General features: G+C 43.9%; 1 protein-coding gene and 1 pseudogene across 1 annotated transcript; both read right to left on the bottom strand.

The window, feature by feature from the left end:
* Nucleotides 1–3,592: 3,592 nt before the first annotated feature.
* Nucleotides 3,593–11,113, bottom strand: GLOD5 (glyoxalase domain containing 5). Its single transcript, XM_070785060.1, has 5 exons — nt 11,066–11,113; nt 8,064–8,201; nt 5,161–5,316; nt 4,048–4,176; nt 3,593–3,646 (listed from the first exon to the last, which is right to left on the bottom strand). Exons 1-5 carry the CDS (start codon nt 11,111–11,113, stop codon nt 3,593–3,595), a joined length of 525 nt encoding a protein of 174 aa, XP_070641161.1.
* Nucleotides 11,114–17,707: 6,594 nt separating this feature from the next.
* On the bottom strand, nt 17,708–18,581 carry LOC109555040 (E3 ubiquitin-protein ligase SIAH1-like; annotated as a pseudogene).
* Between the last annotated feature and the right edge of the window lie 689 nt (nt 18,582–19,270).

Below are 19,270 nucleotides of genomic sequence, written 5' to 3'. Positions count from 1 at the left end.
TTCTTTGTTCTGTATGCTAGACCCTTATCAGATATGTGATTGCACATATTTTTCTCTTATTTGTCAGTTATCTTTTCACTTTGTTGAGAGTGTCCTTTGAAGCACAAAAGCTTTTAGCCTTTTTTTTCTTGGATGCATCATGCAGCTTGTGGAATCTTAGTTCTCTGACCAGAGGTTGAACCCAGGACCTTGGCAGTGAGCACACGGAGTCCTAACCACTGGGTAACCAGGGAATTCCCAAAAGTTTTTAGCTTTGAGCAAGTCCAGTTTATTTATTTTTTTCTTTGGTTGCTATGCTTTAGGTATCATATCTAGGAAATCGTTGCCTACTCCAAGGTTGTGAAGATTTATGCCTAGGTTTTCTTCTAAAAGTTTTATAGTTTTAGTGCTTAATATTTAAGTCTTTGATCCATTTTGAATTACTTTAATGCAAAGTAGGGGTCCAGTTTAATTCTTGCCATGTGTATATCCAGCTGTCCCAGCACCATTTGTTGAAAAGACTATTCCTTCCCCCATTGAAATGTCTTGGCACACTTGATAAAATTAATTGCCCATGGTGCATAAATTTATTTCTGGACTCTCAATTCTATTCCATTGATCTGTATATTTATCTTTATGGCAATACCACACAGTCTTGATTGCCATATTATGTAGTAAGTTTTTAAATTGGGACGTGCAAGTATTCCAACTCTGTGTTTCTTTTTCAATAGTTTCGTAGCTATTCTGGATCCCCAACATTTCCACTTGAATTTTAGGGTCAGCCTGTCAATTTCTGCAAAGAAGTAAGCTGGGAGTCTGATAGTAATTGCACTAAATTTGTAGATCAATTTGGGGAGTATTGCTATCTTAATGCTATGAAGTTGATAATTCATAAACATGTGATGTATTTTTATTTAGGTATTCTTAATATCTTTCAACAATGTTTTATAGTTTTCAATGTATAAATCTTGCCCATCTTTTGTTAAGTTTATTACTAAGTATTTTATTTTTCTGATGCTGCTATAAATGAAATTGTTTTCTTAATTTCACTTGTGGGTTTTTCCTTGCTAGTGTGTAGAAATACAATCAAGTTTTCTATGATCTTGTGTCTTACAACCTTGCAGAGCTTTGTTGTAGTGGCTTTGTTGTGGATTGCTTAAGATTTTCTGTGTACAAGATTATGTTATCTGCAAATAGAGATTGTATAATTCTTTCTTTCCAATATGGATGTCTTTTATTTCTTTTTCTTGCCTAATTACCCCGACTAGAACCTTCAGTACAATATTGAAGTGCTGAGAGGGGATATCCTTGTTTTGTTCTTCATCTTCAGGTAAAAGTATTCAGTCTTTTACCATTAAATATGATGTTAGCTGTAGATTTTTTGTAGATGCCCTTTATCAGGTTGAGGAAGTTCTCTTCTATTCCTAGTTTTTTGAGTGTTTTGTGTTTTTGTTTTAATTTATTTGTAATTGGAGGATAATCGCTTTAAATGTTGTGTTGGTTTCTGCTGTACATCATTGTGAATCAGCCATTGTTGAGTGTTTTATCATGAAAGGGTGTTGAATTTTGTCAAATGCTTTTTTCTGTGTCTTTTAAGATCCTGTGGATTTTGTCTTTTATTCTATTAATATGGTATATTACATTAATTGATTTTCACATGTTGAACTAATCTTACATTCCAGGGATAAATCCTACTTGGTTGTGGTGTATAATCCTTTTATATGTTACTGCATTCTATTTACTAGTATTTTGTTGAAGATTTTTGCATCTATATTCATAAGTGATATTGGTCTATAGTTGTTTTTTCTTACTACGTCTTTGTCTGGTTTTGGTATCAAGTAATGATGACCTCATAAGTTCATTCCCTTTTATTGCCAAGTAGTATTCCATGGAATGGATATACCATATTTTGGTTAACCATTCATCTGCTGATGGACATCTGGGTTGTTTACAGTCTTTTCTTTATTACAGCAAACCTGCAACTTACAAGCTCATATGTCTCTGTGCACACACATGTGAAAGAGTTTTTTCCTGGGGCAGGGGATATCAGTCTATCCATCCTTCCACCTCCCCACCCATCTATCCATCCACCTGTCCACCTACCCCTTTATTCATCTATCCATGCCCTTCCTTCTTTCTTTCTTCCCTTCCATATTCCTTTCCTTCCATCCTTCCTTTGTTCTGTCCTTCCTTCCATAAATCATCTATCTCTTGGCACATAGCATCTGGGTCCAAGGCAAGTTATTTTTTTAAAAAATAGGCAGGAAACCTGCTACAGCTTTTGGCAAAGCCTTTTATGTGCTTAAAACTCACATCCTTAACCATCCTGTATCCCCAGCATTTTGGGGGCTCCCTGGGAATTTACTCATAGGGCATGGCTAAACTACCACCTGGAGACTGTTTAAGAGACCAGAGTCCACAAGACTAGGGGCTCCCTCACCTTAAAGAGAGTCTCATATGTACTCCTTCATCCATCTCTTATTTGCCTAGGGATCTGTGCTCTCTCCTTTCCTCTTTGCCTGCATCATTCACTGGTTCCTCCTCTTGTTTCAGAACTCTAAATGTCCTTGGGCCTCTTCTCTAGTTGACATTTTCTCTCTTGGTGAACTCACGCAGTCTCTGTCTTCAGAGTATCTCCAGAATCTAACCACTTTTTACCACTTCTCCCACCAGCACCAGTGTTACTCATCTGAACCACTGCAGTAACCTCCTCCTCAGGGTCCCCCGGCTTCCACCCTCAACCTTGTAGTCTATTTTCCTCAAAGCATCCAAAGGGAGCTTGTTAAATCCTAAGTCAGATCACAGTTCTCCTCTGCTCATGACCCTCCTGTGGCTCCCCTGTCACTCAGAGTAAAAGCCAGAGTCCTCTCCATGGCCCATGAGGCCCCACACCATCTGTCCCCCCAACCTCCCCCACCTCACCTCCTGCTGCTCCCCCCACTCACTCTGCTCCTCTGTACTAGCCTCCTCGCTGCTCCTCACAGACACCAGGCCCCTGCATGTATCAGGGCCTTTGCACTGGCTATCCTCTCTGCCTGCTATGGTCTTCCTGTAGCTATTGGCACAGCTCCCTCCCTCATCTTTTCTTGCCTGGGCTAAAATGTCTCTTTCTCAGTGAGGTTTCCCTGACCATCCTATTACATATTGGAAAATGCTTCAGTTTTTTTTTAATCTGTTGCCACTTTCCCAAAGCACCTATCATCCTCTATCACACTTGGTATTTTTCTTACTTAATTTTATTTCTTTTCTGTCTCTCCCACCAGAATGGCAGCTCCACAAACATAGATAAGCTTATCTCTTCTGTTCAACCCTGTCTTTCCAATGCCTGGAACAGGCCCAAGCACACAATAGGTGCTCAATGTATGTTTATTGATTGACTGAATCAGTAAATGGTGGGGGAAGAGGACAGAAACAGAGAAAATTTGTTCTTGTCCCATCTGTCTCCTCTTTTCAGGAGCAGAGCCTCAGTTGAGATGAGTCTGAACCTACCAGATCCAAATGTAGAAAGTGCCACATTCTGCAGGGCTGAAACCAGCTAAGGTGCTCTAGGAGGAGGTAGTGTTATCTGGGCTGGCCCTTGAAGGCCCCATGGGAATCGCAGAGATCTTGGAGTTCAGTCAAACCAGTTGGGTGGAATAAATATCAGGCAGCACTTGGCAGGAGTGAGCTGAATCAAAAAGGATGAAAAGGATAAGCTCGCTGACAAGGAGAAATCTATCAGGGGCCTTGAATCCCAAGGTGATGACCCTGAATTTTGTCCTCAGAGATGTCCTACCCCCTGGTCACTGACCCCCAAATAGCTCAGAGACCTTATGTTCTAGAAAAACAGCCATGTATAATGCTGAGACAGTAATAGTAAAGAGCTCATGTTAATTGAAAGTGATTTATTGGGGCAGCTTGGATAGGGGACTCTCAGACATGTTGGTCCCAAACCCACCTCAGATCGCCCAGCAAGATGCATAAAGTGCCCGAGTCCTCAGTCTTTAGAAGTTTCTGGGCCTGGATAAGGGTTTGCAGGAAGGAAGAGAGGGGGTGACGTGGCAGGGGATAGAATGGCAGAGAACTAACATCCATCATGAGGAGATATAGTTGGGACCCCTCAATCAGGTTTCCGTCAGGGTCTCGGAGGTAGATGGACATAATGGGCTCTTTTGCCCCTGTTCTGGGGACTGGACCCTCCTCAATGATATCACAAGCCTGAAGTGGGAGGAGAGAACAAAAATCATTCATTCACAGACCATGTTTGAGACCAAAATTTCATTCTTTACGGTGGCCTAGAAGACCCCTGTATCTTTCACACTTCATCTCCTACCATTCTCCTCTCCCTCACTCTGTTCCAGCTATTTAAGAGCTGTATGACCTCAAGCAGAGTACCTAACTGCTCAGCACCTCAGTTTCCTCATCCATCAAATGGGGATGATAATGTGCCTAGTACGTGGCAGAGTCAGAATTCAAACCCAGGCAAGCCAAAATCCATACCCTTAACCCCTATGCTTTACCCACTTTACTTCCAAGCCAGACTTTTTCACTGATATTTTCCAAAAGAATCCAGGTCAATTTGCACAAAATAGATTTAATACCTCAATCTGTGTTCCCCAAAAGGAGAACCAATGTCCCCTTCACATGAAATCATCTTAAGTATTACAAGGATACTAAATTAAATTACAGTGAGTAAAAAAAAAATTAGTGAGTCAGAAATTATTCCCTGTTCAGTCCTCTTTCAATCCTTCTGATTATACCAAGAAGAAAGTGTCTGGTGGATGCGAAGTCCTTGATACCTCTCTAACCAACCTAACTTTGTCAAGCCCAGAGATTGGGGGAAGCAGAAGTGGCTAGAATCTAATGACTGTGATGCTTTTACAGCTGTTTGTTTTTATAATTGTCTCCTCTTTATGCCAAGATATGATGAATTTCCACTTACTTGGTTGAACATTTTCTTTTTACACAAATGTATTTATATAAATAGAGTTTAGGTATACTGTTTTCCACAAGGGTGATGTAAAGTTTTCTTTTAAAATACATTTGTTTATGGGGAAAATATGTCCATGATAATGAGTAAACAATGGTGTGCAAACCTTATCTGGAGGTGATGAAATCTGTTATGTCTGAAGTTTGAGTCATACTTCTGTTTTCATTGCATCTGTAGCAGCTTTCTCAAAAGAAGATGGAAGTTGGACTCACCTTGAGGCACTGGACCATTTCCTCCCAATGCATCTTTGTGATCAGGCATATATCCAGGGAGCCGGGGACCAGGTGAGTGGCTTTGGGTTCATATTCCTTTCCCATCTCGTGGAGGTTAAATTTCTGGTCTCCAAAACACAGTGCTTTCTGGTCTCCCTATTTGGGGGGAGAAAACAACCTGGAACTAAACCTCCAAGGTGAGTGTGAGGCACAGCCCCCTATTGACACCAACAAGGTTAAAAAAGAAATAGAACAAGGCTTTGATGAAAAATAGCCACTTGGTGCCCCACTCTTATCTTGTTCCCTAGAGGCAAATGCTTTCAATTTGTGTATGTGTTTCTTCTGGAAATTATTTCCATACCTCCAAATAATATGTTGATACTATCCATGGCAGAGACTATAATCTGCCTGCTTAATATACGTTTCTCCCCTTTTTCTTTTAAAGACAGCCCAAGTTTCAGTGGGATCTATTGTGCACCCAGCTTTAAAAACCTGCATTTCCCAGCATTCCTTGCTGGGCAGCCATGGAAGGCTGGACAGTGAAATGTTAGCAGAGGCTGTGAACCATGCTTCTGAAAACCTTCCCACCCCACTGAGCTGACGCTTTTTGCCTACTCATTTCCTCCTTTCAGCCACTGCCCACACCCTGCCTGCCTACCTCTAGACTGATTGTTGAATGAGAGCAAGAGAAAACTCTATTTTATGTAGCCCACTTAGCTTAACCCAGTTAAGTTTTCTCCCACGTGCCTCCAAACACAGTCCCTAACTGACGTGCCACTATTTCTTGATTTGGCAACTTCAGACATTTTCTATCTTTTTCCTGCTATGATAAATGAGAATTTAGCTCATCCACAATACTACCCCTCCCAATAGAATTATGTCATCAGTTTTAGCTCCTCTTTTGATTCCTTTACAATTTAAAAATAACCCACTTGCACCTTAATGTTTTGATGGATGAACATAGTATCTCATTGACCCAACTATCCTCTTCATCTTGCCTCTTTCTCCTGTGCCTGTCAACTTCTGCCATTTTTATTTATTTATGTATTTAATGGCAAAATATTTTAATTTTTCATAAAGCTATTTCCCCCACTCCATAGACACCACACAGAAAAGAATCTGTATGCACATGTTCTGGTTGAGCAGGAGGATGAGACTTCTGCCGTTAAAAAAAAATCACTTTTATAGTCCCTTTATATCACCATGGCAGATACTACATTCATTCTATCAGAAAATGACTTTATTTCACTTGAATGATAGTTCAGCTGAGTATAGAACTTGAAGTTGTAGGTTATTTTCCCATAGCCTTTTATATGTGGCTTCATTGTCTTCCTGAATCTGGTATTGCTGATAAGACGTCTGATGTTAATCTGTTTTTCATTTCTTTTCTATATGATGCATCCACCCTCCACTCTTGCAGCTTTTAAGACTTTTCTTGGTCCTAGATGTACTGAATTTCACTCCATTGTGTCCAGATACCAAGGGCTGAGGCTTCATATGCCTATTATTGTTGATGCATGCAAGGCCCTTCTCTAGTTTTATTTGTATACTTAATCTCTTTATCTCCAGTCTTCATTCCTGTCCCCAACATAGGCAATGGTTATAATGTGTTTGATGTTCATTCTTTGGTTTTCATAAGTTATTGTAAAAGGTTTTTGTTTTATGTGGTATGTTATAAGTGGTACTGTGCTATGGACATAATTTGACTTCACCGTTTTTCGTTCAGCATGATCTTTTTAAGACCCTTGCTGTGTATACATCCAGTCTGATACTGCATAATTCTATTTTTATGAATGACATTTGATGTTGGAGCTTCCCAGGTGGTGCTATTAGTAAAGAATCCATCTGGAAATTCAGGAGATCCAAGAGACTCGGGTCCAATCCCTGAGTTGGGAAGATCTCCTGGAGTAGGAAATGGCACCCTACTCCAATATTCTTGCCTGGAGAATTCTATGGGCAGAGGGGCCTGGCAGGCTACAGTCCATAGGGTTGTAGAGTTGGACACAACTGAGAGACCGAGCACACAGCACAGAGCACACATTCCATGTTAATTTTACATTTTTTTTTAAACTCTGTTTGCCATTCGTGGGCTCTTTCCATTGAAGGCAATCAGTGTTTTTGCATCTCCCACTTGGGAGTTGTTCCAAATTCTCAAGGATTGTATTCAATCTCTGGAAACCTTTTTACCTTGAATCCGTTTTTCTTGGGGACGTTTGTTTTCCTGACCCAAACTGGACTGATTGTGTTCTAGGTATCTTTCTGGATCTTCCTCTTAGGATCCACTGTTTCCTGACTTTGATGTCTTATTCCTGGATTAATCACTCATTTTGATAAGATATTCTCAAGTAATTTTGAAAGCAAGTAGGCCAAGTTTCTGAGTCTTTTTATTAATATGTCTAAGAATGTTTTATTCTACACCCACCTTGATTAATAATTTGTCTGGTCATAGAATTCTAGGTTGAAATGTTTTCCTTCAGAATCTTGAAGTTGTTCTTCTGTTGTCTTCTGGTCTCTGACTCTTGGGAAATCTGAAGTCTATATTGCCTTTTCCTTTGTAGTTGAACTACTTTTTAACCTCTCTGAAAACTTCTAGGAGCTTTGTATTTATTTTGATGTTCTATAATTTCTTAGGAACATATCTAGGTGTAAACATGCTGGATACTCAGTTAACTCTCCATATAAGGACCGGAAAGTTCTCTCACATTATTCTGTGGTTATTTCCTCCCTTTCTTCCCTCCCTTTATTCACTGAATAGTGAAGTCCCACTATTCAGAGTTTGGAATCTCCTCCACTGGTCATTTTTAAATTGTGTGTGTGTGTGTTTTGGAGTACTAGGCTACTTTTTAAAATAGTATAATCACATTTTACCCCAGCTGCAGTTTGGCATTTGGGGAAGTTGTTACCTCAGAAGTCATGACCTCCATGCCCAGGATCTTGGAATAAAACATAGTGGTGTCTTTTAGTCTCTTTACTGTCATCACAATGTGGTCAAGTCTATGGATAAGACACAGGGAAGGGGTCCGACTGTTGTCCCTCCATGACTAAAAAAAGAAAAAAAAAGAGTCAAAAGAGACCACACTGCCACTGGTCACACCCATGTTTCCTGTGTTTCCTTCTCCCCACTTCCCCTCACCTCCCCAGTGACTATACTTCCTTCTACCACCATTCCAAGGGGAAAGTCCTGGGAGGAATCTTCAGTACTTATTGCTCATGTGTGGGTTCACAAGAGTCCATGTGTCTGCCGTGACCACCCTTCACTGTTTTCTTATTATTTTCCTCCTTCCAGGGGGATAGAGGTGAAGATAGGAGTGAAGTGAAAGTCACTCAGTTGTGTCCAACTCTTGCGACCCATTGGACTGTAGCCTGCAAGGTTCCTCTGTCTATGGGATTCTCCAGGCAAGAATACTGGAGTGGGTTGCCATTTCCTTCTCCAAAGGTGATCAGCTTAAGTCAGGTTTATATCCCTTAGGAGTTTACCGATGGCATTTTGTTGATGCTGATCACCACAGTTCTTTCTCTGAACTACCATACTACAATGCCCTGTAATTTATTTTTTTAAAGGAGGCAGGTGTTTAAAAATGGACTCATTTGTTGGTTTTTTTTTTAAGACAATTCCACATAATGTTACTAGTGGGCTAATGATGGAATTCAGCTTGCCACCCCCCGCCCCCCAGGCCGCTCTTCAAAGCAAGCTGCTTTATAGAACAAGGTAGAGTTTGGTTTTTGGAAGACAGGAGAGTTGAGACCAAAAACCAAACTCTCCCTTGTTTTCCCAGAGCTGGAATTCATCTCTTATAAGAAATAATAAGAACAGAGGAAGCCCACTTCCATGAGTACAAGCCCTTTATTGGCCAGTTTAAAACTCAGTCCCTTCCTTTATTACTCCACAGTTAATCACAGAGGACAGGACAAGAAGGGAGCAACTCAGATGCAGTGATGTTTCTGGGCATGTGTGCCTACAGATCAGCACTGACACCTAGGGGGAGGGCACACCACCCCACCACTCATTTCCTGCCTTCAGCACACCTCCCACCAGATCTTTCTCTTGATTCGAGTTCCTTAGTAATTTGTATATTTACATTACATCTGCTACAGGATTATAAGATGCCTATGCACCATAAATTGCAGAGTATAGTGGTTAAAAAAAATATTGTGGAGCCAGACTGATATTTACTTGCTCTCTGGGCTGAGAGAGTTTGGTTTCCATTTCTGGAAAATGGGTATGACTTTTTTATGTGTTTTATAGAACTGTTGTGAACAGCTTAAAAAAAAAGTTGGGAGGAGTTCCCTGGTGGTCCAGTGGTTAGGACTTGGTGCTCTTACTCCCAGGGGCCCGGGTTTGGTTCCTGGTTGGGGAACTAATATCCCACAAGCTGGGCAGTGTGGCCAAAAAAAAAAAAATCTTACAACAATGCCTGACAGCAAGTGCTATAAGAGTTGATGACGATGATGTTGTGGTCATCTTGTTAAAATCCAGACTCTCTGTACTGTGACCCTCAATCTTTGCAACCTATTTATTTATTTATTTTCACTGCATCAGTTCTTAGTTGTGGCTCATGGGCTCCAGAGTACATGGGCTCTATAGTTGAGGCACCTGGGCATAGTTGCCTTGCTGGCATGTGGGATCTTAGTTCCCCCATCAAGAACTGAACCTGTGTCCCCGCATTGCAAGGCAGATCCTCAAGCACTGGGCCATCAGGGAAGTCCCCTCATTCATTGCTCTTGGATTCCAAGCCACATTGTCCTTTTGCCTGTTCCTCATAAGGGCCATCCTTGAACCTTATACCTCGGGGCCTTTTGCACATGCTAGTATCTGTCTCCCTGATTAGAATATAAGCTTCATAAGTGTAGAAATTTCTGTTTTGTTCCCCACTGTGTCCCAAACAGCTAGCAGATGTTCTATAATATTTGTTCAATTAATGAATATCTACTACAGTAATTGGACTTCCCTGGTGGCTCAGATGGTAAAGTGTCTGTCTACAATGCGGGAGACCCAGGTTTGATCCCTGGGTCGGGAAGATCCTCTGGAGAAGGAAATGGCAATCCACTTCAGTACTATTGCCTGGAAAATCCCATGGACAGAGGAACCTGGTAGGCTACAGTCCATGGGGTCACAGAGTCAGACACAACTGAGGAACTTCACTTCACTTCACTACAATAATTAGACCCCGTGCCTGGCACAAAGTCTGGCCTCTGTTCTATTCCACTCTGTTCTATTCTGCTGTGTTCAATTCCATTTGAAACCATTACATTTTTTTTTAAAAAAAAAAACATTACATTTTAAACAATTGCTTTCACTTGAGCCCCAGCTTAAAAAAAAATACTGTGCTTTTCTATTTTCATGAGTGAAGGAGGCATTAGAAAAGTTCTTGAGTTCTGCTGTCCTCATGGATACAGAGTATCCATATGAACACAGAAGCCATAGAATTGGGGAAATGATTGACCATTTGAGCTTCATTGAAACTAATGTTCTATGTATTAAAAATCTTATTAACCTTTTAATGTCTGTAGGGTTGATAATAGCACTCCACTTTCAGTCCTGATATTTGTATTTTATGTTTTTTCTCTTATTGAGAAAACAAAATTTACTAATAGTTTCTTAATCTGTTCAAAGAACCAATTTTTGACATTAATTTTCTCTGTTGTATGTTTCCTGTTTCCCCAGTTTCTGCTGTCTTTATAATTTCCTTCCTTCCACTTTCTCAGGGTTCAATTTGCTGTTCCTTTGCCAGACTCCTGATATGGAAGCTGAGGTACTTGATTTTCAAGTTTTTACATTTCTACACATTTAGAGCTATAGATTATTCCCTGAGCATTGCTTTAAACTGCTTTAGCCACATCCCCCAAACCTGATAAGTATTTGGAAATCAATTCAACTAATTCCTTCCATTATCCAATGCCCTACTAGCTCACATTCACTCCCCAATTCTGCTTTGCAGATATGGAGCTCCATCCTTGCAAATTCAAGAATAAGCAAAGCTGGCTCTCTTGAGGAACTGGAAGAAGGCCCATGTGGCTTGGAATCCGAGAGTGAGTGAGACAGAAAGAGGGGAAGCCCAGGCGAGATCATGCAGGGTTTTGAGATGAGGTTAGGGAGGCTGGTTTTAAAAAAGATGACTGAAGAAAAGTGTACAACCTAAAAGTTGTTGAGTTGTTATATTTCAGGACTTGACTGAGGACTGAGGACAATAGCCCAGGAGACAGCTGCTCAGATAGCTCTGAGGAGCTGCTCCAAATAGGTAAGGGAGGACTCTGGATATGCAGGAATTTTTGCTGAAAAAAAAAAAAAAAACCCATGTAGTCAAACATCAAAATACTACTGCTAATCACAAAAAGCAGCTTTCTCAAGTTAATGATTTTAGCACTTTTCTATGTATGGGAGGATGCGAGAGTCTGGGCTCATTGAAATCTTTTCTCAGGTATGCATCTTAACTACCTAGGGTCAGTATGCTTAACTACCTAGGGTAGTACTCCTAAATGCCCCCAGGGCACATTGTTGGGCAGCAGCTGCAGTGGCTGCTGGCTTGAGGCTGGGCAACATTCATTGTTTACTTGGAACAGCAGGCACCATTCCCTTTCTACAAGCAAGACACTTAAGCTTACTATGTGTCAAGCTCTGTTCTAAGCACTGCATAAAGCATAATCCACTTTATTTCTCATAACCAAATATATGTCTATATGTGTATTATATATGTAAATATATATAAACTAGAATGTCCAAAATACTATAGCCTCCCTCCGGCCTTCTCCACAGGGACGGCTTCTATCTTCCTACAAAGTCCTTTGCAAGGTCTCCTTCAGGGTGCCAGTGGCCCTTGGAATTCTTTTAGCAAACCTCAAGAGCAGCGTTCTTTCCTGACCGCTCCCTGTCCCGCCCCACCCCAATGGCCCTGGCTGAACCGGCTCCTGGAGCCGCCCCTAGGGAGCGGAGCTGAGCGGCTGCCCACTCCTGCAGACCTGCTGACAGTCTGCTGTGTGTTAGAGCAGGGGCTTTCTATGTCCCTCTGCTGCCCTCTGCTTGTCTTTGAAAGAGGAAAGAAGAAGGAAGAGGGTGGGGAAATGGATGAAAGCACACCGGGACGGCCACATAGAAGGGAAGCAGGTTGCCAGGCCCAGCTGGGAACTCTCAGCCTTGCTGCCAGTACCCGTGCCTCAAGACCCCTGGGGGCCACCCCGTTCACCTGCTTCTCCAAAGTCCAACTCCACATCCTGGCTGGCAGCCTGGAGTACAGATGGCACAGTGTGGTAGGCTAAGTGTCTTTGCCCCCAGCCTTCAGATAGCCCTCTGGCTCAATGCCTGCAGATCAAGGGGCAGGAATGGGAGGGCCACTGACTAGGGTCTGCTGGTGTTGACAGAAGTAGACGGTGCAAGTACAAGGACTCTGACATAAAACACAGGGCCTGGAAAGTGAAAGCCTAAGATGTCTTAGCCAGCTCAGGCCACCATAATATAGTACTATAGACCGGGTAGCTGAAACAGTAATTTATTTTCTTACCATTCTGGAGGCCAGAAGTCCAAGATCAGAGTGCTAGTATGGTTGGGTTCTGATAACATCTCTCTTCCTGGCTTGCAGATGGCCACCTTCTTGCCAGGTCCTCACATGGCAGAGAGAAAGAACAAACTTTCTGGTGTCTTCTTTTTTAAAAAGCTCCCTGACCAGGTACTGAACCCATAGCCCTCGCAATGGAAGTGCAGAGTCTTAACTGCTGGACTGCCAGGGAAGTCCCTCTGGTTTCTTTTTATATGGGTACTAATGTCATCTTGAGGGTTTTACCCTCATGACTTCATCTAACCATAATACCTTCCTAAATGCCCCTAATATATCACATTGGGGGCCTCAACACATGGATTTGGGGAGGGAGATACAAACATTCAGTCCACAATTAAGGATTCCTTTGTAATAACATAGAAAAACTACCCATCCTGAAATTTGGGGGGAGGACCTTTATTCTAGGGTGTGAGATCTCTGATCTATTTAGAGTGTGTCTCCCAAGTGTGAGATCTTTGATCTCTTTGGGAGTCTGTGCCTGGCGTATGAAGTTAGGAACAGTCTGAGTTAGAGTATAACTACACTAATTTATAATGGATCTGTTTCCAAGGCAAGATCTCGAAGCTATTAAATGTTCTCTGTCCCAGGGTGTGAGTTTATGAATGCTTTTGGGGTGTGAGCTCTGAAGTCCTCCCCTTCCTACCCCTTTCTCAACCCCATCCTCACCCTCCACTGCTGAGAGGGAACATTCATCAGCCCCATTGCTGTTCACCTTACCCTGAGCTGAGTGCCCTTTCTCTTGTTAATGAGCTGTCCAGCCCCTGGGGCATGTGAGTTTCAGATTCTCGTACCTAGACACACCCTAGATACCCACTCAGACAGACACACAAATGCTTTGTGCTGTGCATATTGGTTTTGCTTAAGATTTTCCTTTATGAAGAATTACACATGAATATAGGTTTGTATGGGCTTCTCAGGTAGCACTAGTGCTACAGATCCCACCTGCCAATATAGGAGACATAAGAGATGCAGTTTCGATTTTTGGGTTGGGAAGATCTCCTGGAGGAGGAAATGGCAACCCATTCTAGTATTCTTGCCTGGAGAATCCCATGGACAGAGGAGCCTGATGGGCTATAGTTCATGGGGTTGCAAAGAGTCGGACACGACGGAAGAGACTTAGTACACAGCACACATAGGTTTGTATAAAAGGTTCCAAGAGTACATCCAGTATATGAACTACACTGGTGATCCCCAGCTCCATTCTCCAAAAATGACCACTGAAGTCAGTTTCTAGTGTTTCCTTATACACACACACACACACAACACACACAGAGTCACCATAACCATCTCCCACCTACTTTTCCTGGTCAACAGCATGTCCCGTGGAAGGCATCCCCACCCGACAGGTACACACAGGTTCCATTCATTCTGTATCATGTTAGGTGGGTGCTCTGAGATACAGTATAAACCCCCACCATTTGTTTTACTCTGCAACTATCATTGGCTAGAAATGGACATTTACAAGGTTTTCCCAGCTGTTTGCTCCTGCCAGTCTTGGGCACACAGCTCTGTGCATGTGTGTGCATGTTGAGTTAGAAGTATGATTGCTGGGTCAAGGGTTTGTTCACTCAGTGGACACCTAATGAATGGGATCTGTGTACCAAGCACTGTTCTTAGCGCTGGAGAGACATCAGAGAATAAGACAAATGTCCCTGCCCACATGGAGCTGACAGTCTAGCTGGTGAGGAGGGTGTCCAATTTTTATTTAGATGTTTCACAAGGTCTTGGAAGGTTTCACTCTCATCAGTGGTGCCTTTACTCCACTGCTGTCTGTGGGGTGGGGTCTGCAGCAGGAGGCAAGCTGCCTTGACCTTTGCTCTCTGCAAGACCTGCAGGGGCTGGGGCTGGGACTCTGTATTTGGGGGTGTGGGTGTGTGCACGTGCATGTGGCCAGGGATGGGGGATATGGAAACTGCATCGTCCACTGGAGAGAGTGAGAGGAAATAGGGATACAAGAGACCCTTTATAGTGTTGGAGGGAGCTGTGGAGCAGACCACCCCCCAGCTCACACCCACAGAGGGTGTGCTGGAATAGCAGTGATAAGGAATCTAGTACCGTCTCAGAACATACCATTGGGTAATTGGTGTCTGGACATCCTTGGGATCACAGAGACAGGGGTGTGATCATCCTGGAGTCACACAGAGTGGGGTGTGAACACTCCTGGGGCCACATAGACAGGAGTGTGATGCCCACATGAAGCAGCATACACTGTGAACAGCCTTAGTTACTCAGATGGTGGTCTGGGCTTTCCAGAAGTCACACACACTGGACACTGCACACTCTTGGAATCACAGAGTGGAGTATAGACACTTCTGGGGTCAGATTGGCTAGTGTGTGGATATGGTTGCAGTCAAACAAACTAGACTGTGGATGGTCCTGGGGTCAGACAGATTGGTATGTGGACACTGCTGAGCTCAAACACACTAGGGAGTGGATACTCTTGAGTCACCTGGACTGGTTAGTAGACATTCGTAAGCTTACACATACTGGGGTGTGGACACCTCTGAGGTCAGATAGCCTGAGGCATGGACACCCTTGGATTTGCACAGATTGTAGTGTGGAGCCTCTAGGGTCACTCAGACTGGGATGTGTGCTTCCAGGATCAGAAAACCTAAGGTGTGGGCAACTGTGAGGTCACACAGAGTAGGTGTGGAGAGATGAGGGGCCACAGTGATGGGGTTTGGACACTCCTGGAGTCACACAGGCTGAGGGCGCTCAGAGGCATGAACACTCCAAGGGTCACAGAGGGCTTGGGACACTCTGGAAGTTAAACACACTGGGGAGTGGACACCTGAAATCACACATGTTGTGGACTGGACTCTTCTCAGGTTGCACAGACTGAAGTGTGAGCATCCATGGTGTCCCACAGAGACGAAGACACTCCTGGGGTCATAGTGACTGAGGCTAGGACAGTCCTATGGTCACATAGGCTGTGTTGTAGACATCACTGCAGTCTCAGTGAAAGGGTACAGAGATTCTTGTGGTCAAAGAAGTGATGAGTTGGCACCCCTCGGGCTAGGGACTGAGGGTGTATACTCCTGTGGTCACACAGAGTGGTTAATGGATACTCCTCAGTATAGACTGGGGAGTGGACTCTGCTGAGGTCACAGGCTGTGGTGTGTGTGGCTCTGGGGTCACACATATGGGTATTTAGACCCTTATAGGGTCACACATATTGGGGAATGGACATTTGTGGAGTCACACACAGTGGGGAGTCAACACTTCTGGGGTCACTCATACAGCATTTGAACACTCAGAATCTCAGGGACTGGGATGTGAACACTGCTGGTGTGACACAGCTTTGGGGGTGGGCACTCCTGGGGTCACACATACTCTGTGCTGTGTGCTTTGTTGCTCAGCCTTCGCAACCCATTGGACTACAGCCTGCCAGGCTCCACTGTCAATGAGATTTTTCAGGCAAAAATATTGAAATGAATTGCCATTTCCTTCTCCAAGGGATCTTCTCAACCTAGGGACTGAACCCGTGTCTCCTGTGTCTCTTGCATTGCAGGTGGATTCTTTCCCCACTGAGCCACTGGGGAAGCCCAAATGCATATTAACTCATCGTGTGGATGGGATTCTCCAGGCAAGAATACTGGAGTGGGTTGCCATTTCCTTCTCCAGATCTGTGGGGATAACTTATTTCCCACTTCCTTTGCCAAAACACTTTGAGGATGAAGTGACATTCTCTAGTTAAAACTGCTTTGTAACATGAAGTACCAGGCTGAAGATTTTTCCTAAAATTCAAAGCACAGAACTGGTTGGTCCAATGGCGTGGCACGAGGAGCTGGGAAAGTGGACACTAAGTTTGTAATCATGGATCTAACTGTGTGACCTTGAACAATTCACTTGCTTGGCCCAGCCTGAGATTCCTGGGGACCATACCCATCTGATGGGGAGTCACGGACATATGGCTGTCCTCAAAAGTCATGCTTCATCTTCCCTAGTGTTGAGCTACTGCAAAGCAGCTGCCCAGCCATAAACTACATTTCCCACACCTTTTGCACAGGGATGGGGTCATATGGCCAGTCCTGCTGAATGGAGCTTGCGCTAAAATGATGTGTATACTTAACAAACAGTAGTGTTTTCTTCATGTGCCTTTTGTTCGTCTTTTGGAGGTTGAGAGGCCCAAGAGAGGGAAGTCAGTTTACAAGGAGCCTGGGGTCCTCTGCCACTACTTGGAAGTCCACCTATGAACCAGGAAGACAGGTTTTATTTTGTGATGTTTATTACTGTGTGACATCACTGGCATTGGTGTATTGGTTGGTTACTAAGGAGAATTCATTCCTGAACACACACAGTGGTGTGTGGATTGAATCCTCTGTGGAAATGGGCTCTGCAAGCTGAGGAGACCATGGACAGGGCAGCCTTCTTCCCGGAGACCTCCTGGCTTCTAGGTGCTGCTTGTCCTTCTTTTATAGCCAACACAGCTCGGGCCAGCAGAAGTGGATAGGAGGGCATTTGCACCTCTAAGTTGGACACCAGCTCCACTGCTGGGGGTGGAGTGACTCTGGACATTTCTGGTGGCTGCTAGCATTTTTTGGCTTGTGGCCCCATCACTCCAATATCTTCCTCCATGGTCATAATGCCACCTCCTTTGTATGTGCATCTCCTCTTCTGTCTATCTCAAATCTCTCGCAGGCTCCCTCTTATAAGGACACTTGTGGTTACATTTAGAGCCCATCAGATAATCAAGATAATCTCCCTGTCTCTAGATCCTTCACTTAATCACATCTACAAAGTCTTTTTTTTTTTTTTTTTTTGCCATGTAAGTAACTGTCACAAGTTTCAAGAATTAGGAGGTAGATAATTTTCTAGGGCTATTAGTTAGACTGGGTTTTCCAGGTGGCACTAGTGGAAAAGAACCCACTTGCCAATGCAGGAAACCTAAGAGACATGGGTTGGATCCTTGGGTCACGAAGATTCCCTGGAGAAGGGCATGGCAACCCACTCCAGTCTAAATTGAATGCAATGGTTTTAAACACTGGCCAGAAAATGTTTGATTGCCATTTCAACACACAGAAATAGTTACACTGATGTGTAAATTGCCATTTACTGCAAAAAGCTGTGCAATGCTGATGTCAGAGACTAGGGAGTCACTGTTCATAACGGCTGTTGCAATTCCCTCATGAATAGATCAAGGAATGGCTTCCCAAGCCAATTGCTGCCTATGCGCTTTTAGCTCAGGTTGATAAGCAAAATTTTCAGCTTGCTCAGGTGTTCCTATCAGCTGTACAATTGCAAAGAATTGCTGGTGACCATCATAGTTTTCCTGTTTCTCCAAGACTAGCAAGAAGTCAAAGTCAAAACAGGACTGCACCATCACGCAGTCAACAGCACCAGGAAGATTAATGTCTATAGCAAGGAAAACTATATCCTATATCCTCTCCCTGTAGGGTTGTCATGGACTCATGGTGATGCATCAGATGTGGCACAACAGCATCCAAAGAGCCTTGCCATTTACAGGCAACACCAGGGAATGGACAGGAACAAGGCCTAAACTCACAGAGCTCTTCATGGTCTGCTTTTTCTGTGTATGGCAGAGTTAGATCACATCCAGAAGAGGTATATGTACAAGGGAAAAGTACTGAATTGGCCACTTTCTCCATAGCCAAGTTGCGAGTGGACCCCAAGGGGCCCCGGCAAGTCAGACAATGTGTGAGCTTTGGGCAACAGTTGCAACAAATGAGACGGCCACTTTGACAGGGAAAAATGGGTGGTAACGCATAGTCAAAGCAGACCGGACACTCATAAAAGACTCGCCAGGTCATTGTTGGCCACAGCGGTGCCAGTCAGGGCAGGCATGCTCTGGGAGGATGGCGCACACATTGAGGTTCCAGTAGGTACCGCTGGTGCAGCCTCATGACTCATTTCTGTGGGCGGAGAGCGAACCTCGGATCTCGGTCCTGGCTTAAAGGTGCTCCGTCGCCAGTGCCCACAGCCACCACCTTTTGGCAGCACCAAAGCCTCTTCCTCAGGCCAACACCGAGAGGACACACTGGGTCGCTGCTGTCACTTGACAGTGTGCCCCTCAATGTCTGCCCTAGCTCTCCCTGTTCGCCGCAGTTTTGCACATCATTGAACCTCCCACCACCAACGGTGCACTCCCACTAAATAATACACACGATGGCAGCAGTCGTCAGCAGGCACGACCCCACGTGTTCTGGGGGCCAGAAGGGGGCCAAGAACAAACATTATTTTTAAAAGTGTGCATATTTATTTGGCTGCCCCGGGTCCTAGTTGCATTACAGGCGATCTCTGATCTTCACTGTGGCATGTGGGATCTGTTTAGTAGTGTCCTGTGAAATCTAGTTCCCTGACCAGGAATTGAACCTAGGACCTCTGCTTTAGGAGCAGAGAGTCTTAGCCACCCACCAGGGAAATCCTAAGAACAAACAATTTTAACCTGGGGAAACCAAGCCGTTTAAGGTAGCAGACCAGCCTGTCGAGCAATAGGCACATTGCCAAGGCCTAGATTAGCCCAGCCAGGCAGAGGGAAGAGAAGGAAATAGGTAACCTGGCAATATCCTGGTGCAGCTCCATCAGATCAGATCAGTCGC

The sequence above is a fragment of the Bos indicus genome, chromosome X, assembly GCF_029378745.1.
Source record: "Bos indicus isolate NIAB-ARS_2022 breed Sahiwal x Tharparkar chromosome X, NIAB-ARS_B.indTharparkar_mat_pri_1.0, whole genome shotgun sequence".
NCBI lineage: Eukaryota > Metazoa > Chordata > Mammalia > Artiodactyla > Bovidae > Bos > Bos indicus.
Note: the sequence above shows the minus strand (reverse complement) of the source record. Positions and strands in the feature narration are given on the sequence as shown.

Excerpts from the sequence above, each read along its gene's own strand:
- GLOD5 (XM_070785060.1), bottom strand. The coding sequence starts at position 11,113 with ATGGAGCTCCATATCTGCAAAGCAGAATTGGGGAGTGAATGTGAGCTA. Across the intron at positions 8,202-11,065 it reads TGGGGAGTGAATGTGAGCTA|TCATGGAGGGACAACAGTCG; the intron begins GTAGGGCATTGG and ends TTCTTTTTTTAG. Across the intron at positions 4,177-5,160 it reads AAATGGTCCAGTGCCTCAAG|GCTTGTGATATCATTGAGGA; the intron begins GTGAGTCCAACT and ends CTCCCACTTCAG.